The sequence below is a fragment of the Struthio camelus genome, chromosome 2, assembly GCF_040807025.1.
Source record: "Struthio camelus isolate bStrCam1 chromosome 2, bStrCam1.hap1, whole genome shotgun sequence".
Classification (NCBI taxonomy): Eukaryota; Metazoa; Chordata; class Aves; order Struthioniformes; family Struthionidae; genus Struthio; species Struthio camelus.
The window spans coordinates 64,690,725-64,713,697 of record NC_090943.1 but is presented as its reverse complement, the minus strand read 5'-3'; the positions used below and the strand labels follow the sequence as shown (position 1 = coordinate 64,713,697).

The window sequence follows — 22,973 nt, the reverse complement described above, 5'->3', positions numbered from 1 at the left end:
ATTTTCATTTAGTACTGATTCAGAAAGTTTTCAGAAGAAAAAAATCACTTTCAGCACCAACAGAAACTTTCCTTTTCTTCTCCATCTCATTTTTCTTGTACAAACAGCTAATAGTTTCCTGAAATTTCTCCCACTGACCTTGTGCGAGACTGCAAGCATGACTTCACTGAGAAGTTAAATCTATTTTGCTAGCAATATCATTTATGGGCTCAAAGCAAATAAACCCTTCAGGAAGGCAAATGAAACTTTTCAGTTTGAAATGCCTCATCTATGGCTTCCCCTTTGATGGGATCATACTGATTTTTTTAAACTGGAATAAATCATTTAATTTTTCTAGCAATTAGTTTATTATAAATTAACCATCTGATGTAGGTTTCAAAGAGTTAAACTTTCCATAGGAAATATATAAGAATAGAAATACCATTCCTAAATTAAGGGAGCAAGATGATTCTGCATTTACGTAAATATACAGTGACACTGTATAGAAAAATAAAGCTATATGCTTTGAATCCATGTGGCACCTTTGAACCTCTGAACGGGTATTCTAATTAGTCACACAGGTTTTTCTGGAAAACATTAAAACAGAGCACAAAATGCCTTGTAAAAATGGGAGATAGAAATACAAAACTAGTAAGTGAAAGGACTACTTTTTACTTTTTTTCCTTATACTTTTTTTTTTATTATTAAAAAAAACCCACCCATACACCCCTTTAAAATAGTAACAAACTTGGCAATTGAATTTTAGTCGCTTGAGACTAAAATCAATTTCTTGTGGAAATGGGTCAATAAGGAAAGAAGCAAATGTTTAATGTTCAAAGTACTAGAGATGTATGTTATTTTCCAATTGGTGGATGCAAAAAGCACACAAAACTCCTTTCAAGATTTCCATATCAAGTATAACTAAGTAGGATTGGGTTAACTTCTTTCTAGGGTTTTTTGGTTTTGATAAATTCACACAGTACCAGAGAGTTTTTAACCTGCTTGATTTTATACAATGAAATACAAAGAACTAAGACAATAGATATATGAAGTTAAATGCACACTACTACTGGAATACTTTCTTCTTTGTACCGGGTATGCCCTATTTTCTGGTTTCAAGAGCTCAAAAGAAAATTTTGAGGCATTACTCCACAACTTTGAATTATTCAAATATTAATTCAAGCCCCGAAATGTAGTCACAAGAAAAGGGAAAAGGGCTTTGTATGAATTATATTAAAAAATCTGAATGATAACTGAAGATGTTTCAAGTACAATATAGCTACATTTGGACATAGAAAGAAAAAATAGCCTCAAGGATTCCTTAATATTTAGCTCAACACCACAAGTGACTGTTGTCCACCCATTAACTGTGGGTTCAGTTTTCAGAGCTGCAAGGTTTTTAAACACACTAGTATCTTCACCTATCTTCAAATATTTGGTTCTATAATAATTCCAAAGGAAGCACCTCGAGTATGAACATAGAAGACTAAATGCATCAATAACCCGGTCCACACAGTATAATTTGATACAAAATATGGTTTCACTCCACAGTAAAAATTTGAAATAAAACAGTAATTAACTGCCTAATAAAAGGTGTGACTGAGCTGTTCACAAACACAGAACAGCTGTCATTGCTGTTCCTCAGCACAGGATTAAAACAGGGACATAGAAAATGCTCACCTCATTTCTGCCGTTATATCCTCATGCAAATACTTTAGTAAGAAGACTATTCTGTTCCTGTCATGTTCTGTAGAAGATGGAAAGATCATTTGCAATACCTCTTGCATGATCTCAAGAGTTCTGTTTTGGAACAGATGAGCAGCTTTTCCATGGCTTCCATGTTGTGCACCATCGAAAAATGAGTCAATGACATCATCTATATGAAGCTCTGTATTGTTTGAGTGCAGAGCTGCTTCTATAATAGCAATATCAGTAATCATATGAAGGAGGCTGTTCTGCAAAACTGAGTCAGCAATATGAGTATTAGTCATGTTTTCTCTGTTAAGATCGTCATCAAAAAACATAGGTATGTAACCTTTTTTAGATTCATTTTGGAAGAGTTCCAGAAAGTCAATAATATCTTTGATAACCAGCAGTAAGTCATCTGATGACTCTTCATTAGCCATAAGGGAGATCAGAATATGCATTATTTTAGAGTAATTTTTAGTGTTACACTCGCATAGAAAGCTGTCCACAGTCTCTTGTATGTCTTCAAAATTTCTTAACATAGCATCAACAGATGATGCATTAAACTGCTGTATTGAACCATCAAGATCCATTGGAGAGGACTGTCCAGTAGCTACCCTTAGTATCTGAAACCCTTGCTCTACCACCATACGTAAATGTCTAACATTAAAATTCACCAATAAGTTTTCTATACCAGTCTCTACACGAAACCAGAAATTCTCGAAATTGTCAGATATATTCCCATTTCTATTTAAAGCTGATAATGCCATAAGCACCGAGTAAGCCTGGTTTCCAATGGGTGATAGTGTTATTAAAGGCTGAACTACAGAGAAAAAAGAAAGGATAGCTTCTGTATCTAGCAATCCAGACATTTCATTGGTCACATTCTTAAAATTAGAAAGAACAGTCTTTATAAGTGACGTTTTTGTGTCTCCACTCAAATTTAGGGCACCATAAAAGTCATTCAGCTGTTCCAGAATAGCTTTGGCTGCCTCCATTTCTGTCGCTGTCACACCATCCAGTGTTTCTACAAGCTGTAAAGCTGCCTCCACCTTCAGTGTGGATGAGCATGTGATCGAGTCTGTAATATTGGCCTGCAGAGGTATAGCATAGGTGGATAACTCATTCCAAAAATCTAGCAGTTCTTTGAGAACTGAGCCATTTAAATGACGGAGTTCAGAAAATTTCAAGAGAAGAGAGTTCCATTCTTTGATCTGATGGAAAAAGCAAGTCAGATTGCGAGTGATATCTGTCCGAAAGTCTTCCTTGGTGCATGAGAAACTGTCCTCCAGAGGGATTAGTTTCAGCTGCTTAATTATGTTAATGACTCCATTGTAAGCAAGAGAAAAATTGCTGTGCACATCAAAGTCACAAAGTTTAAAAGCAGGATCACTCTGAGGTGCTGCTGTCGTGAAAGTCCAGCAGAACACTGCAGAAAAACAAACTGAGGCCTCTGCAGGTTCATCAGGCATATCACTCAGTGCCTCCAGTAACATTAGAAGACTTTCTACTTGATCAGATAATTCTTCCTTGGTGAACTTTGGTATTTTTGCTACCTGAGCCATTATGAAAGTGTATACATCAGTTAGTGCCTCCGTGATGTTTCCATGAGCTAATCCTTCTGTAAGGCTGATGACATCAAGGAGAAGATGGAACATCTCTGCTACATCAGAGAGCTCTTCCTGTTGCAACAGCTGTGCCAGCTGTGTGAAACCAGTCAGATTCCAATTACACAAGTTGTTCTCAAGTGCGTCCCACCAGTCTGGCAACATGCCTAACTTGGAGTTCTCAATGTACAAAGATTTGATATTTTTAAATAAATAATCCAGACTCCCCTGGACCTGTTTGAATTGACCTATCAAGAACTCTACATCTGTATTCTCCAGATGTTGCACCAAAGCTACTACATGCTTTAGGAACTCTTTATCACTTCCTATTGGAAAATCAATAAGGGTAGAAGATTTTAAAGTTCTGAATACCTTCTTTAACAGTTCAACATTCAGAGCAGCTGTTTTTATCAGTGCCTGAAGAACTGTGCTGTATTCACCTTGCAATTTACGAGGCAACTTCGAGTCAAGGTAACTAATCATATGTTGAAAGAACTGCACCAATAAATGGATATTTTTCTCATGCAAGAAAGCTTCAAACTCAGTATTCAAAGGCGAGGAGCTGTTTTGCTGGATATCAGTTTTATTTTCCAGGAGAGTTTGAATTTCTGCCAAGAATTCTGTTAAGAAGAGTTGGAGATGACGAAAGGGATTAAGGAGTACACTTGAATTCCTGTTAGATCCATGGATTGACTGAATAAAATGGGTCCTATCTGACGTATACTGCAAGTGTTCCGCTAAATTGTTGACAAGCATTGGTATTTGTCCCCCTGAGTTATTTACAAGTGTAAAAATGAAGTCAAGCACCCTGACGTCATCTTTTCCAAAAAATTCAGGGAGAACGAATTTCAAAGTTTTTGTTATAATATTGAAATAAACATTTGCACAAAGGATATGAGAACTAGATAGGGAACACTCAGGGAATACCAAATTAAAAATCAAATTAATAAAATCCATCATGCTTCTTAGCTTAGCATCTGTCTCAATGTTTCCCAGAGATTTCAGCAGAAATAGAGTATGTTTTGCACTTTCAAGGTGGGAAAGCGACTTGTATTTTTCACTAAGGTTACTAAGGATATGCACCCATCTGCTACAATCTTCTGCTTCACCCAATGTACTAAAGTTCAGAAGGGAATTAAGATGAGAAGAAAGATTAATCGGTGAGTGACTTTTGTCTTTCAGAACATGATCCAAAATTAGTCTGGCAATATTCTGGAAAATTCTGATACAAACCAAATACTTATCTTGAGATATACTTCTTAAGAAAGTACTTGTGTCTTTTATCTCCATGAGAACAATTCCAAGTTCTTTTTTGGAGAGCCTGAGAATAGTAGAAAGTGCGTTTCCAATGGAATATAAGTTTGCATCCCTATCCTCTCCCTCAGATCCTCCTGAGATGAAAGCGTCGAGCCAAGAATTCAAAACACCTCCATTAACAGCCTTCAATACAGACCTTTGAAAATCAGTTATCGCAGCTCCCATAATTTCCAGAACCTCCTCTGAACTGTTACCTGCGAGCAAGCTTGTGACATCAACTGCATTGTTAATTACGCTTTGAAAATTACTAAGGAGAGCTTCAAAATCTTTCCAATCATTTAAATCACCACCTTCAACCATGCTTTTTAATAGATGCATTGCTGTTGTAGCTTCAACAATAAGCATAGTTGTCTTATTGCACACTTCAGCACGAGTTGTATTTAAAAAACGTTCAGAGACATTTGCCAAACCATATCTTAGACTGACAAAAAAGGTTGAATTCAAACTTAAAATTTTGGATACTTCTTCAAAAACCTCTGTCCAGGTTTGAAGCCATATAAAAGTGCAGTGCAAAGCAGAAGCCACATTTATCTCATCTCCCAGCTTTGTTAGGTTAGACAAAACACTGTCGAATGGAAGCAGAAGGAAGTCATAAACCTCTGCTGAATTCTCTACAGAAGTAGCATTTGATAGATAAAAACCAATGCATCCATTATTTCCTACGCATTCTGCTGAGACACCAAAGAATTCTTCTAAATAACAAGAGGCCGCTGTTTGGAGCTCTTTATCCATAAATAAAGATTTAAGACTGCTCAGAGTATTATAGACAACTTGCATCTCTTTGTCTTTCTGTGCTAGAGACTGGGCCTGAAACTCTGTGTAGTTGTAAACGGTTAATAACTTTTCACAGAGAGGCTTCCCAGAGAAGTTCCAGAGAAGATTAAACGTTTCAGACAGAAGATCAAAAACTTTGTCCCTGTCTTGGAAACCATGCCATGCTTGAAAAGATAAAATATCTTTTGAGGTCTCATAAAGAAGCGTTAACAGAGCGCTATTGCTCTCAGTATTTAAGAGCAGATCAATGTTCTGATAAACAGAGAAAAGTATTTGAACAAGTGAGGCCATGCTACCACTGTTTAATTTCTGGATGTCTTTGAAGAAATCAGATACAATTTCTCCTAACTTTTGTACTTTATATATAAAAGTAGCATTTGAGAGCAAGGAGGAGGAGGCATTACTCACTCCATGAATTGTATGGAAAGTTGTATTAACATGACCCTCAGTCATTGATCCAACCTCACGGAGATTTCTTATGAGGTCTTCATTGAAGTGTTTTAGATAGCTCACATTAACAATATTTAACCCTGACTGGTTGGCCAGATTATTTTGGAGCAAAAGCATGCTTCTATTAAGAATTTTTTCATTTTCTGGTATGGAAAATATAGTTCTAGATAGGGTCTCCAGTACCTCTACTTCTTCCATTTGACTCAACCAAGACAGCCTAGAAAAAAGTTCATAGCACACCATTTTCACTGTTTGCCAGAAAAACGCCATCTTCTCTTTCTGCCAGAATCTCTGAAGAAGCTGGAAGTTTTTTAGCAGTTCATTACGGAGTTCAGAAACTGCAGGTGAGAAGTCTGTGGAAGATTCCTCCCTCTCAGCAAAACTGTTCATCCATGTAATTGAATTATTCAGGATAGTTTCCGTAAGAGACTGGAGGTTTGATGGGGCTGAGAAATCAGGTATTGTGATTTCTTCTATGAATTCTGTAAGGTTTAAGAGATGGGTGATTTCTTTTTCACTGGAAATCCACAAGTTTTCTTCTCTCTTCAAAAGCTCTTCGACAGATGTCAAGATCCTGAAACATTAAGCAAGATTTTTTTGTTGGTTACCTAGCAAGCAGACAGAACAGTTAAATATATATTTTACAATTTTAGATGTAAAGACAAAGAAAGTTCAAGTGTCATTTAAATAGCAAAGTAATTGCCACCAGACCTGCAATAGTTCAAGTGACAGTCACTTCAGTTTTCGAAGGCATAACAAAAAACATTCAAAACTCACAGCCAAATTTAAATCAAAATCTGTGTGCAAGCAAATAGCTTTAAAAAAGTGTGCATTTATCAGTAATTATAATCAAGCTTGTAAACACAGCCACAGTAAACCACAGTCAAACATCTTCAAGTATCTCATATGTTCTGCCACTGAAAAGAGCAAAGCTTTCATGCTCCAGACTAATAATTTTATAGAAAGGAATTTATCAATAAAATTTATCAAAAAGCTCTACATTCCTATGAATTCTGAAAAATCATCATAGCTATTGAAAGCCAAAACATTCCAGTTCACCAACTGATAGCTGAACAGTGTTAATATCTAGAAAAACACTGAAATTGTAGTCAAAATTGGGATTCTCCAATGAATGTTTTTGTGGTGTCAATAATATTTCTCAAAATAAATTGTTTTCTCTTACAAAATTTTACCACCTCTATAATACTGGTCAAAATTGAGGTACATGAAACAAGGAACACAGCATTCCAAAGGCCTTAATTTGAGAACAGTTTCTCCTCAAATATGTTTTATTTCAGTAATACAAGGAGAAAACCATGCACCGCTAAAAACCTTTCCGAGTGAATTTCCATGTCTATTACTGGAGTTATTCATGCAGTATAGAAAGCATGATGTCAAAACGTTAAAAAAAAAAAAAAAAAAAAAAAGCGTTCAGCATGTAGAATTTGTTTTCTAGACCTATGCAGGCCAAAGAAATACCTTGCTCCATGCAAGGATAATGCAAACAAGTCAAGTGATTTTGGTAGTACTACCACACAGAGAAAACAACCCATGCTCTAGAAACACTATTTAACACCAAATCCATGCTGTAGCAAACATGCATGTATTGATCTTTATAACAAATTTGGGAAAGAACACAAAAGAAAAAGCATCTGAACATTCAAGGTATCAATTCACTTTTTTTTCTTAATCCCACCACCACCACCTTTTTTGTACTTTAAATATCAAATACATCTAAGATTTTGAAAACCAAAGCCAGAGTCCACTTTAATCAAGCTACCTAAATCACAGTTAGGTTCTGCTTGACTCAAAAGCACAACATGGCTTACAGGACACTGTTGAACAGTGGGGACAACGTAAAAATTCTGCCATTTATAAACTTTTGTTTCTTCACCTTTCATCGCATTGACGATAGTTATTTCCCTTCTACAGGTTAAGTGATTGATTTAGCAGGGTTATAGCAGCATAATGAAAAATAAAGTTTTGAGTCCAGAAGTATAATTTAAAAAACATTTTTATCTATTAATAACTATGATTGCCAGGCATAGCATGGTAAACAGCTGATAACACTAAATAGCTAAAAGGAGAGGGAGCATTCATCAGCTTGTCTGAAACTGTTCCACAAGAGACTTTTTCTTTTTTAAATAGAGCAATGATGAAATTACTTCTGTTGTACTGTTCATCTAGACATTAGCAGGGCTTTAAGGCAAGTAACTCAGTGATAAAGAGCCACTGTAATAATATATTGGAATTGTTTGGATTCCATCGCTTTGGTTACTACTGATAATATACCAGATGTGGAGGTATCTTTTTAAATACTTTTGAATGACAGCCAAAGACATACCTTTCCGATTTTGCAGGATTACATTTCTTCCCAATAACAGTCTCTAAATGTTATTGGGGAATGTTATTCCCAATCAATTCCCTGAAAAACACTAGCCACTTGATTTAAAAAAAAAAAAAAAAAAAGCAGTGTAATTACATTCAACTACTACAAAAGTCCAAAGTGGAGGTGGGGGAAAAGATTTGTGGCAAATAATAAAAAAGGGAAGTTTCATTGATTTCATTGATAAATTCAATCTTACCGTGCCCAGGAAGTAAATGGGGAATAATCTGATAGGTCATTTTTCAATATTTCTGCAAAACTTAAGATGGTCCTCAGACGAAGCTTTTGCCCCGAACATAGAGCCACTTCAAGTCCATCTGCAGAGAAAAATGTACATTTCATTATATAATGACAGATCAAGAAAAGTCTTAATGAACACATCTGTGAATAACTTCAACTCCCACTGAAACAATCTGATCTTACAGACTTTTGCAGGACTTGAATGTGAGCAGAGAAGATTCACAACTGTATTCTGCAGCTCAAAGAGAAATCCATAAACTACATTTTAAAAGTAGTAAGTGTGCAATGTTAGTAAAGGGTTTGATCTTAATACTAATGAATGATTTAAAGGAATGAGATGCAGAATCGATAAATATTGGGTCTACATAAGGCTCATCTGTATCAACCAAATCCTTAGAGGATAAAGGAAAAAGAGAAGATATCTTCTGAATTATACATGAACTGCAGAGCTACTGCAGAAGGAAGATTCACTTTATTGTACAAGAGGGCACCTAGTGCTACACTCAGCCCAGAAATTACAGTTAATTTTTTCTTCCTTGGAATTTCAGTAAAGGGAAAACACCCTTGTGAAATTCACTAGTACTGCCTAGGAAACTGAAGATAGCTGGGACTGTAACAGATTAGAAAACCTGTAAAGCCAATTCACGTTAGAACAGTTTACTTCACTAACATATTTCTCCAATTAAAAAAAAAAAAAAGTAATGCTTATTTTTGCATTAAACTCCACAGAAGCCTGCTTACTGTTGAAGTATTCAAATCATATTTCTGATTAGCTCCATGGATAGAAGAGCAGAGAAGACAAAAAATAATAAATACATTTGGGAGTGGGGGGGAAACAGATCTTGTTAAAGAAAATATCTGCCTTGCGGGAAACCTATCAGCAAACTAACCCAATCAGAAGCTGAAAACATGAGTGGTTTAAGAACGGAAGGATTGGGAACATGAAGCAGGGTGGGGAATAGGGAGGAAAGATACTTAAAGGAAGCAAATGGGTGGTGTTGGAGGAGGCCATTTTTTAGAGCTGTTTGGACAAGCCATATTGTGCTTGTACCATAAACATCTAATCAGAAAGAACAGTGAGATTTCAAAAGCTCTCCCATTCCTCAAGACAAATCTGATATTGCAAAGTTTTCTATCAACAAATGAAAAGGTCGCTTATTCCAGGAGAGTTAACAGCAGTTGGGTCAGGACATCTGGGATTTCACAGGACAACTGGGAAGAAGGAAACAAAGCATGAAGTCCTTGTACTACACTGAAACCAGTCTAGAAATAGCTCTACTAGGTAACCAGATAGTCTGGTCTCCCGTCCATTTACATCCCAGTCTTAAGAAGCCTTCCTGACAGCACACTAGTATAGAGACTCTAACCAGGCACAACCAGTTGGAATTTTTCCCCGACAGAAATGAATCATCAAAAAGTTTTCCATCATGGACTAAAAAACACAGCTATTTCTACCTAATAAAAGGAAAACCAGAGTCAGACTCTGCATGTTATGAGTGTTCCTTGCTTATGATTCAGTCAGAGGGGAAATCCTAAGACTGATAACACCACAAACAAGCACGCTCACAGATGTAAAATCGCCATCTTTTCCCTTTCTGAGGGATACTGCCCTCTAAAAACAGACGTGACACCCATCACAACCACCCTGGAGCAGTGGTGGAGCAGTTTCCTTATCTGACTTACCTGTGGAGCCCACTTCCTCATTCACGTACTGAGCTACTTCACACAGCCACCTGACAAAAGTTGTTAAATCCTTCCAGTACGGGTCTTCCTCAAACACAAACCAAATTTCTTCAAGTGTATTATTAATTCTGAAATGACACAGAAGACAAGGTTACCATGATTAATCCAGTGATTCTTTTAAATTCCCTTGTGAGTACATACAATTTCTTTGCAAGTCTCTTAACTCAATTCTGTTATTTTATGCATACAGATAGTCCTATTGGCTTCGAAGAACTTAAGCAAGCAGGCTAATTGCCAAGTCCTTTGCTAGAGAAGTTAGCAGCCAAAGCTATTGCATCACTAAGGACACCAAGAGCGCTAACATTTTTACTAACACAGATTTGTGAGCAGACACAGAGCGTCCAAAAAGCCTTTTAAGAAACACTGATGAGATGTTTCAGTTCAAAAAGTAACACTTTGAAATGGAAAACAATTATCAAGAATGCTTTTTCTTGTCCTTAAATACACCTATAGCAGAGAAGATGAAGAAGGGGAGGGTGAGGAGGGGAAAACCCTCACTTGTTCCTGGAATGGGGGTGGGGGGGTGGGGGGGGCCAAAACACCTTGCATAAAAATAGCACTGAGCTTACACCACCTCAGCTTGCTCTGCAATGTTACTTACACATAAGGTTCTTCTGTCGGCTTTTAGGTCTATCAGTGCTTTTGTTGCTCATAAATGGAATACAAAAGCAATCTTGCTAAACCAGTTTGAATGGGCAGGAACACATGGAGATTGGGAAGGCAATCAATCCTTTCCCAACAGCAGAAAGGGGCAGAAAAAAAAATGATACAAGTTTTTTAATGTCTAAGATGCTATTACAATCCACGGGCTTGATCCCTCCTGCCACTGCAGGTCATGCCATTTGTCAAATTCAAACGCTTAGACTTAGTAGTATTATTGCTTTTAAGGCAAATACTTCCGTGAAGTTTCTCACGTGCACAAATAACGTACATTAATATCTAGAATACATAAAATATATGCAGAAGATACCCAAGTTTGTGATCTAAGACAGCTGTTCAGTCTAAGTGCAACTTCCCAATAACTACATTACACTTACTTTTTACTGTCCAGAGTAAAGATATAAGATCCTATCCTATTTTAAAGCATTTTATTGATATAGAGGTTTGCTCTAATATATTCCAATGTAACACAGCTGTTCTAATTTCAAGTTGAGCCACTGCAAATGATAATCGAGTTAAAATTTAATATGATGGTAAAGGAATGTTCTTCCAAGTCAGAAGAGTTACCACTTGACCTGTTCAGAAAGCAGCTCAAGGCTGTAAACCTCCTGCTAGTGCACTAACTTCTCTCTCTTTGAGGACATTTTTTTTCTTTTTTGCATCTCCCAGGAGTCTCAGGTCCAAGTTTCCAAGTTCCCTGAGTAGAACAGTACTGTAGTAGTACACACTAGGAAGCAGACTGAGGAGAAACAGCAGAAAACACTTAGATGCGAGTAAGAACACAAGAAAAAGAAAGGGAGAAATAATCCTAGGTAACCATCTATCTTCAGCCTGTTTCCCTAAAAGGGAAGGGAGGACATCCTCCCTTACCTTCCCATTTATGCTTTCTAGAAGGCTATTAATATTGGGTGGTAATGAAAAAGTAAAAACAGGGCTTTGACCTTTTTAGCTATTCAATTACTGGTCCTAACTGTATGCATAAAAACATATACGAAATACCCACAGGGAGAAGAACAGCTGTTCCTGACAAGAGCCGAAACGGGCATCCTCTGCTGCCGACGGTATCCATGGGCTCAGCAACTGATCAATTTCACAGTAATAAGCATAACTTTCAGTTAGCTGCTCTTCTATTTCTTGCCATCCCAAAAAGTCATCCATTCTTGAATCTGGTATGCTCTGGCGTCCCTGAATTACTTTCTGTAGAAGTAAGACCTTTCACAATAAAGGGAGCAATAGTTCTTAACCGGTAAAAGGAAAATTTCTCCAAGGCTTAGACCCTGCTTCTTAGATATGTACAAGACAATGTTAGTGAAATCGAATATAAAATGGATTAAATCAGCTTGTCTAAAACATCACATCCACTCAAGACTCTCCACAGGTCCACATATGCCTTTCCCCAAAGGGCATCTTAATCATTCTATGTAATTAGTTACTATTTATTAATACTAAATACTAAGCAGAAAGTTACAGCTCCTCCTAATTTACTTTATTTTATAATAGCAATGTAAGTAAAGCACTGCAAGCTTTAAATATAAAAAGAACTCAGGAATACCTACAGATTCCTTTAGTGACTGGACCTGGTTGCTTAACTTGAGAATAATCTCCGAGTCATTGTTAGGGCACACATATACTGCTGAAACGTCAACGCCATCTGACCCTTGTGGAAGCCTGAGGGCCTTCTCAAACATTGTAAGCACATCATTGCATACACAGGAAGCATTTCTCAACAGCATCTAAAATTTAATGATTACACCGTCACTTTAAAAATGAAATCAGTGTAAAGGAACACATTTAATTCACATTGCATATTAATTTTCACAGTGAAATTTCAAAAAACAGGAAAAAAATGCACAAAGTAAAGTTCAACCAAGATGCTATTAAATAAAAAGTAAAAAAGTTTAGCAAGTGCTTAAAAAGAAAAAAGCTTGCCTCTGCAGCTTTGTGCACATTAATACATAGCCATGAAATAACATACCCGTTTTAACTCCACAAAGAGCTTCTCAATGTCTAGATGAATTAATCCATCTCTTCGGGTAAAGGGAATCAGTTTTTCCAGGTTACGTAAAACTTCTGTAAAGACATTCCCCCCAACAATAATGGGAGCAATTAACCTACAGAGTAATTTGGGAAGGGTAGGTACAGTAGTCACTCCCCTTCTGGAAAAGAAAACCATGCAGGATATGGTTTAAAAATACAGACACAAATGTTCCAGTTTGGTTAACATGATTTCCCTGCCCAAATAACTCGGCTCTTTTTCACAAAAAACATACACAGTCACACACTGCACTTCTGAGGTGCAAAGACTGTTCCCCTCTAGCACTACCAGTGGGAAAAATCGCCTCAGATAAGGCAGATAGAAAGATTGTCATTCTTACACTGGCAAAAGCATGGCCTTATCCTCTTTCTCCATTATATCAGAGCAACTCCACCGACTTCAGTGAGCTTTCACGAAGAGAAAATGAGGTCCTGTGTGGGACCTCACACTACAAATATAAATGCTGTAAATAAAGTTGGACACTTTTCATATGTTAATGGTTGAAGATTTAGTCAGCAAATTCTTTTGAAATGCAGAAAGGTTGCCTAATTCCCTAAGCATCAAAGCAAGGCTATAGTCTCATCTTTGTGAAACAAGAGGCAACCTTTATACTGCAGAAATGTTACTAGGTTATGTTAAAGTTGCTGAACCCGCAGCATGCTAGAGGTGTGGCTTGTCCCCAGGTCTAGCCAGTGGTGAGGCTGAAGTGAGGATGTATTCCCAACAGGAACACATACATGCATTTACCTGCAATACGTATGTGCCTATACACACAGCCAGCTACACAAGTTGACACAGACAAAAACACTCAGCACTCACACAAACAGCACCAACAGGCTCGTTTGTTCCCCCTCTCTGGTTGACCAGGCTGAAAGTCCATAAATGGGAAATAGATATGTATATACAATTTGGATCCCTCCAGCAGCTGGCCTTAGACACCTGGTCTATCCAGTAGCTGGCCCCAAGATCCCCAGTCTCTCCAGTTGCTGCCACCTGGGCATGCAAGCCCCCACGGCCCACAGCCCCAATCCAGCTGCTGATACAGACCCACTCACACAGATGGACTGACAGACTACAGATCCCTTCCGTAAGTGGACTTAGGCACATCCAGTAGCTGGTCCTGGGTCTAAATCTAAAAACAAGACTTCCTGAACACACGCTGCCCAGTTGCCTCTCACATAGACACAAACACATACAGGTCTCAGTTGACCTCCAGAGCCCCTAATCTCTCCAGCATTTGGCCTGGACCTCCTGGTCCCTCTGGTAGCCAGTTCCTCCAGCTGTCTCACTCTGAGTGACACAAGCATACCCAGCTCCCAAACCACTTGACCTACTCCCCAGCTAGCCTGGCTTGATATTCGCTAGTGACAGCAGGTTGACATGTGCACCTTCACTCGCTCAAATGCTGTGACCACAGACACGTGAGCCCCTGAGACCCATGGTCCAACTCCAGTTGCTGGCATTTAGACTGACACACACACTCACAGACTAGAAAGCCCCTCATCCAGGGAAACGGTCAGGAATGCAGTGTAATGAGAAGACAGGACAGACTGCTGACTAGGTGCAGAGCATGGCTGGGGAAGATGTACTGACCAGCAACCTGCTCACATTCAGGCAGCCCCTTTCATCCCCTTATCCATTTTCCCCCCCGCACTGGTTCCTCCCCAAACCATCTTGATCCCTCCCTTTCTTTCCATCTTTGGTTCCTTTCCTAAACATCCCATAATAAGACCTGTACCATCTCAAGATGCTCTTCCCCTGCATCCCATAATGAGTCACATACCCCCAGGGTCCGGAGAGCCTCTCCCAGTGATTCACCATGATGGGTGTCACTGGACAAGGGGCTGATGGCTCTCCTGTGACAGCCCTGGGAGGAGTCAGAGCAGGTGCTTCATTTCTCTGCCCAAGTTACTGCGTTTCCCCACTTGTCATTTTGCCTCTGTATTTCTTTGTGGGTTTGGAGGTGTGTGAGGTTTTTTGTTTGTTTGTTTGTCTTTAAATGATAAAACCCAACAGAGCAGATAGCCAGCTGTTGTAAATCAGTATATATGTGTGTGTGTGTGTGTGTGTGTGTGTGTGTGTGTGTGTGTGTGTGTGTGTGTGTGTATAACATCAAGGAAGGTATACTGATTTACAGCAGGTAGAAATGTGTACATCATATTTCAAATCATCCCATCCTAAAAGTAGACTATAGAAACTATCCTGAGGTTTTTGGAGGCCACGTGTAGATTTGGGTGCAAAAGTAAATCAGGTTTCACTAACATTAGCAGCTGCACTGGTGGGATTCCACAAGGCTAGGTGCTATAAAAAAAACCCACGAGACAAATGACACATTTTATTTGAACGACCTTATCAACTCAGAAGATCAACAATTAGTTAAAACCCACCTCCAATAACCCAACTTAAAATAGATTCATTTTACCTTGATCTAACACCTCTGAACTTAGTTACATTAATTACTATTCACAGTAGCATTGCTAAATTCAGAATTAGTTATTTTCAGATCCTAAACTTATATTAAATGTCCTAAAAGTGCCTCTAAGCTTTGGAAAAAGGATGCTAAAAGAGTACTTGTTTCCTCATGAAATCTGCTCCCTGCTATGCACTCAGTCATGTTGCTCACTTCTAGTGGCTAAAATATACTTTATAGTTTAGCTCAGTTAGCCAACACAGCTAAAGATTATACTGGATTATATGATTTTCTTGTGCATCAACAAGAGAACTGCTTGCTCAATTACTATTCTGAGCAATCAGCTATAAAAACATTAGGGAAAGGGGCATATACATGTCCCACAGCATAATGGAAGAAAAATGGGCTGCAATATTATCACTGAAGATATAATGAGACCTGAATGACCTTTACTTCTGGTAATGATGCACAATACTAAAATACATAAAATTTGGATATGAGCCTCTGTTCATTTCCAAGAGCAATCTTCATACAAGAGGTTTTTATTTGCAATGTGGAGATATCGAGCCGGAATTGACAAAATCGCATAATTTCATCTCGGACAAAGTTTGCACTCTAAATATACTGTTTACTCATTATCATAGAGTCAGAAGCAAAAACGAGATTAGCTACGACTATCAGGGTCCCAAAAAGAGACAAAAGTATTTTTGGGGTATTTAAGTACTACTGAGCAATACATAAGTTTCCTTCCTACCAATACCTAGATTACAGTATTGCAGTTCACCTTAAAGCCTCACAGAAAGACATCTCACCTTGCCCCCTCCCTTTTTCTTTTTTTAAAAGAGATCTCTGTGGATCCTTCAGTACAATTATATTGGGATCCTTCAGTACAATTATATTGGGATCCTTCAGTACAATTATATTGGGATCCTTCAGTACAATTATATTGGGATCCTTCAGTACAATTATATTGGGATCCTTCAGTACAATTATATTGGGATCCTTCAGTACAATTATATTGCTGACCAACTCCTGGCTGTTATGGGTCTGAGCAACTCTCAATCTGAATCCTAGTGCTCCATATAATACTATAAAAGTATCATAAATCTGAGATAATCACAGTTGCTGAACAGATATACAAAAATTTCATAGGAGCTAGTTTATCTTGTTCACTGAAACTGGCTGCTGAAAACAGATTCAGTTTCTTGTATAAAAATAATAATTTCTCTCCATCTTCCCTGAGCTATCCCTTCTCTTCTGCAAATGGTTGCTTCTGCTTCCTTTATCATTAGCCTAGCTTTGTGCCAAGAAGCGTAGCCCCTAGAGGAAGGGGCATCCTACTCCTGCACTCCACAACCCTCATTCAAATTTGTATTTAAAGGAATATGAATGTCTATGTCCAACTCGAGGTTTTGCTTCCCTTGCAATGACTGGCCAGAAAAGTCAAGCTGTATCCAAGTCTAAAACATGACTGATTGCTTCAGAAACACCTCTGACACTTTGAATTTTAATTTGTATTAAACAGATCTTTTCTTGAATTAGATCTTTAACCAATAGCTTCAGCCACCAAAGAGTGTCATATAAGGTGCCGGAGGCAGTTGTTCACTCCTGGTATCAGAGGCAGAAACAAGTACTGTGTGCTGTGTTCATCATTTCTAAGGAAACAGATTTGACACACTCAAGAGCTGTTGTAAATATTTGAGTGTGCTAGGTATTACAGAGCCTGAATGCATTCCTAAAAGGAGAATATTATCCATTATTTATGTTATCCTGTGGCAGCCATTTGAGTGCCAGTGACAAGCAACCACCATGCAGCTTTACCTTCAACGAAATATGAATTCTGTGTTACTACATTCCTTATAGCTCCATCTATGAGAAGCAATCTCTTTGTAGCAGGCCACTGAGGCACAGCCTGAAGCGCAGCCTGCATTCTCTCCAGATACAGGATTCTGCAGACAAAAGAAAAGAAGATGATAGAAACATGCAGAGTGCTGTGAACGAAAGGGTCAGGGCACCAAAAAATTGTTACTTTTTGATGTGCAGTCACTAGATCATCTGCTTTGTAGTTTGTAATAGGAACGGTATTGGAGCAGGGCTTCCTTTATAAAGGGGACCCAACTCCAAAAAATCACTAATAAGCTATTAAACAATTTGACCAGTCTCTATTAACAGTAGATAATGCATTTTACAAAAACTTCAGAAAAAAGTTAATAAAAACAAACCAACAAACAAAATAAAGCAAGTTTCTTCTGACTCAGCATTCACTGATCAGTTTCCCAGATGAGAAGTACCACTTGTTTTCATGGACAAGTTCAATTTTTTCATACTAGTTTGCCTGAAGGTCAAAAATGTTAGCGTTATGGAAGATTTATATACAATATCATTCTTTCCTCCCTTTTGTAGCAAAATATGTAGACGTTCTTCATAAAAAAGTTCACCTTCTGTCAAGCCACTTACTGTGTTTAAAAAAAGTTTCTGAATACTCAAGCTGGGAAAAGGAGGTAGTGGCTACTATTCCACTGGAGACTCAAGTTAAACACAGGATTTATGCATCAGATTATGATCTCATAAACATTCATTTACTTTGGGAACATTTTTTGCTTTTTTGTGTACCAGTTCAAACAGGTTTGTTTGGAAATGGAAGGAGGACCACATCCATTTTATTAGTCAGAACAGAATCAAATGCAGAACCCGATTGCCTCCTACTTGAGGGATGTGCTGTATTAGGCCTTCATGTACAGTATTACCTTTCAGATTTACCCTCAGATGCTGGTTTGTAAAGCATGGATTATACCTCCTACAACGAAGGACAGTTTTAGATGTGAGTGAGCAGAGCTATTATGAGCTGCACCAAATAGAGCCCACCATCATAACTCTTGCAAGTGACACAGGTCATCCGAATCCACAGTTAGGAGGAGAAGTCCAGTCCTGTGCTCTGCTCAGGACCTCAGTGAGGCTAATGCCAGCTCTCATGAACGTTATTTATAATGATGAACATTATTTATGAACATTATTTCTTACAACATTTATTACTTCTCGGTACTTACAAACTTCAGTCATGTTTAGTACCCTTCCAGAAATGGGGTCCTAGCCACTTTATTTTGCAGAAATAACTCAGAACAATTGCCTTCATTTTATTTTAAAATGTGCCATGAATTAAGACGGGAACTGAAAGGTCTCCAAAGTAGAAATCTATTTTGATACTACTATGTCAGTAACCAACTGCTAAAAGGATACTTCTACTGCACGGAAAGATTTGGACAGCTTTAATAAAAGATCAAATCATTCCACATAAATGAAGAACTTACAGCCACATCTTCAAACAAACTGCTTACATTTGCTTGAAGTGATAACAAACCAAACAGGGAACTTTAAACTCCAAGAACTGCTCAAAAGCATTAAAACATAAACAAAACCACAAAAGCCCCCTTAGCCTCACTGCACCTCAAACATGGGCGCATATTTATAGAAATATGTAGCATTATATTGTAATTCTGATCTCTGTAGGTTTCTGCCCAAGATCTCCAGCAAAAATTAACATGCAGATGACCCACAGAACAAAAATATTACACATTTGAAATGCACTGGACTTGCTGTGCCAAAGTAGATTTTTCTACAGCAAACATGCATGAGAAGCATTACTGAGTCACAGCAGCTACTTGCAGGAATTAGACCGTCTGCAAGTCAGGGTAGAGAATTCAGGCTGAGTTCATCAAAACAATATACACATCTGCTGATTCCTATGAGTCCTAATAATGTGCTCAGATTCTCTGCTGAACCTCTAAACTAGGTATGTATACGCCGAAACACCTTTTTTTTTTTTTTTTTAAGGAATGCATTAAAACAAAATTCAAAGTTCTATGCACTGTCAAATAACAGTGCATAGAACTTTGAATTACAGAATATATATATAATTATATATACAAAAATAACTAAACCTACTCCATACTTCCAAACAAGTCATAAATCTGGGGGGGAAAAAAAAAGGAACATGAAAATGAATATCCAAGTTAACTTCAACTTCATAACACAAGCTGCAGAAAGATGATAAGTATAACTTACAGAACACGAGATGCACTATGTCCTTCTGAAAAAGAGACTTCTGATTTCTCATTCCATTGCAGGATCAAGGTACTTATCCCTGAAACAATTTTCCTGGCTTCATTGCCATCTAGAAACTGAGACATTAAGTCAGCTATCATTCCTTCAAGTTCAGAAAGATGTTTCTGAGACCGGTTACTGCTGAACCATTGATGAAATACCTAGCACATTGAAAGCAAAACAGAACATGCCTTGTCTAGAGAATCAAAGCTTTCTTATTTAGGCAATACATGGAAACATACAGACTTCGCATATCTGAGGGCTGTGGCTTGCTTTTGTTAAACATAGACAACAACAATAGTATGCGTTCACCTCAACAATTCGTCTAGGCTCTGAAGCGACCGGCCTCACAGAGGTTAGTTTACAGTAGTTTGGACTAACCTGCAAGTCAGCAATATAACGTTACATCACACAGAGGCCTTAACATCCCCTGCTGTGCTGTTTTGTCCAAAAACTCGGCGATGGCAAAATATCGACCTAAGACTGCAGCCAAAGGCAGGCCTCCTCAGGCAATTAGTCTTGCTTTCCCTTACAGGACTTCCACTATGGTGTTAGTAGTGGAGGCAGAAGGCAGCAGCCTCAACATATCTGAGCCCCATGACTCATAGCAAGAGATGAAGGAGGCTGCACGCTCCCATCACGTACCCTACAATAAGGCATGCGAAGGCCTGGCCAAACCTGCTGACTGCCCTCCCTTCCTCCATGTTATGCTCTCTAAGTGCCAAGTACTTATAGGTTTTCACTACAAGAGATGTCCTGTTCGCTATGGAAATTCCCAGTGGCCAGGTGCTTACAGTACTTGAAGTTGCCATTGTAAGGATATCAGCACTCACCATGCCCAAGGTGATTACTGGATTTTTCGAGACAACAGTACTAACTAATTTTGGCAACCACATTAAACAATGACTTCAAGTCATCGTATATTTGTAATAAAACTTTAATCAAGACAGAAGCCGAAGTCTACATTTCGGATACGGTAAGCTCAATTGTGCTTACTTTGGACTGTATTTCAAGCGTCCCCTAAGCCAGTTTATACACAGCTAATAAATTTTTTTGTGCAAAGAAAACATGTTTCAGTGGAAAAATACCAGCATTAAGGCAGCTAAATAAGTGTTTTCTCTAAGAAACACCTGAATTAGCTTATCTTCTCCACAAAACTACGCATATGTCATCCTAATACAGATCAGTACGCTCCCAGCTGTTTGCCAGAGCAGAATTTTAAGATGCTACACTGGAGATTCACTATCATCCACCTCAGTATACTTTAGCCACTGCTGCTAGAGATAGAGGAGGAATTTAAAAAAAAAAAAACAAACAAATGAATTATACATTATATCAGTGCAGTAACCTGCTTTCAGTTTTGCCCAAAACTCTGGCTCAAGGGGGACAGTAAATGGGCCTCCTTCTTTCAGGCCTCTGCAGCACAATAGATTTCACTCTATAAACCCTATTAGATTTCAAGTCTGCATTTGAGTTAATAAGAAAATCTGATTAAGCAGACACATGGTGATAGATTATTTTCCCATTGTAATGATTCCTTGTTAGAAGAGATTACTTTGCCTTATTAGCAAGATGAAAAAATCATGACAGTAATATTTAGCAGCTAACTCCAGCCTTTTCATTGAGTCACTGTTGACAGCCTACCCGCAAAAAATACGGATTTGATCGTCTGACTTAAAGCGTACCTGTGAATAGAGTCTGAGCTTGCTGACAGAGTGGACAAGATAGAGTTTGGTCTCATGGCATGCAGAAATACAGCCTTCATCATTCTCCCCATTTGCTTCATCACCTGGCACACTAGACAGCGCAGAGCACACAAACTGCTCCAGTGTCTCTTCTGTGGGAATCTGGCAGGGACACAAGAATTAGATGAGCATGTCAGAGAGCTGCTGCATATTCTCTCTCCTATCAACTTACTTACCTGGTGAAAAAGGAACATCACATAGCCTCTTTCAGTGAAAAGAAAGCCCATTTATTGCAACATAATTTTCTGGGATGCATATTTCAAAGTACTGTGCACGCAGAGTGTGATAGAAAGTACCGGTAGTCCCATTAGGGCATTAATACACCAGGGTGAACGATGAGGCTTTTCTACACAAGGAATTTTCTCTCTGTAGCTACACCAGCGTTGCTGCTTTTAGTTCATCATCAAACCAGAACTTAATGTAATTTGACAATGATACCGTACACCCACACCAGAATTCTGCACTAGAATAATTACAAGGAAGCAATTTCACAAGTATATAAACCATTGATGTAAAAATCCTTCAGTACAATGATACGTATCAACCAATGATTACGTACAGCAGACTAGTTTTCAATTAAAAGTTGATAGGTTTCGGAAATGTGTCAAAAGACCAGAATTTTTTCTCAAAACCTGAGCACTGAACGCTATGTTGAAAGCTTTATTTTTCCCCACGATATAAATTTCATTAAAGCACACACAAAAGTCATTTAGCATATCTTAGTGCTTCCTAATAGTGACTATGAGGTACTTGACATTTTAACTCTTTTCAACTGTGATAGAAAACGTGTTAGAAGTTTCACAAATGTTTTAACATCAAAGCAGTCGGGGAATTAGACACAAAATTCAAGCATCTATCCATCAGGGCTCAGGGCTGACATTGGCCAGGCTTCCACATTCCTTTTCACATTCTTTGAGTGTCTGCAGTGCTCTAATGCAAGCACACAACATGTAACTACCTAAGTTAATCTATAAACAGCTAACAAGTGACCAGATACAAGGCTACAGACAAGTATCAGTTCAGTTGACCACACCAGCCAGAGATCAATTGTGAATGTTCTTGCAGAGAAGTGAAGTTTTTCATAATATACCTACTTGTGCAAATCAAAACTATCTTTATAATGAGAGCTTCTGAAATACAACTCCAGACTATACCTGGCAAAGAGCAAATCATTTTCTAATAAAGATCAGCATGTTCTATTCAAAACAAACTGTGGACTTCAGTAGACGTTCAAGAAATGTTTCAGGTGTTCTGCAGATCAAACCAGACAATCACAACAGTCCACTTTGGTCTAGAGGAAGGGAAAAAAGCTCTCTGGAAAGAGTTTCTCTTCAAAATTTGAGATACTGCTGGCTTATTTGAATAGCCCCATTGAGACAACTCATATCACTCAAGTATAATCATATTAGGACTGCATACTAAGAAGAAAGGACTCTTGATGTAAGAGCCAAGTTTAATTAAAATACCAAAATATAAAATATAGCTTGACTTTGCATTCAGTTTTTCACATTTTAACATGATAAAAAGATCACATGCATGGTAAGGACAAATAGAAAGGAAAATATCTCAGCCTCTCAGCAACTAGGAAAGTTTTTGATAACTCAAGAAGCTCCCAATTTTTTTTTTTTTTGGGGGGGGGGGGGAGAGCAGAAGTGGGAAGAAAGCAGGAGCAGAATACACTATGCTTTATAATTAATGGCAAAGTAAAGTGATTCATATCTCATTACTGCAGTATTTAGGTAACAGCTCAGCAAAATGCCTAAGCATTTGGCTATTTTCAGATACAAACATCTGAATCCCACTGCATCTACCCAACGAAATAACTAACAAAGTGCTTCAC

The 22,973-nt window shown here is 38.1% G+C and overlaps 1 protein-coding gene across 1 annotated transcript in view; it reads right to left on the bottom strand.

The window, feature by feature from the left end:
• The window catches only part of ABCA13 (ATP binding cassette subfamily A member 13), a 204,331-nt gene that overhangs the window by 154,410 nt on the left and 26,948 nt on the right, over positions 1 to 22,973 (bottom strand). The window contains exons 9-12 of the mRNA XM_068933822.1: positions 21,074 to 21,235; positions 19,357 to 19,549; positions 11,660 to 11,666; positions 1,660 to 6,387 (exon numbers count right to left, since the gene is read on the bottom strand). Of these exons, the coding sequence (XP_068789923.1) occupies positions 1,660 to 6,387; positions 11,660 to 11,666; positions 19,357 to 19,549; positions 21,074 to 21,235 (5,090 nt within the window). The remainder of the gene's footprint in view (positions 1 to 1,659; positions 6,388 to 11,659; positions 11,667 to 19,356; positions 19,550 to 21,073; positions 21,236 to 22,973) is intronic.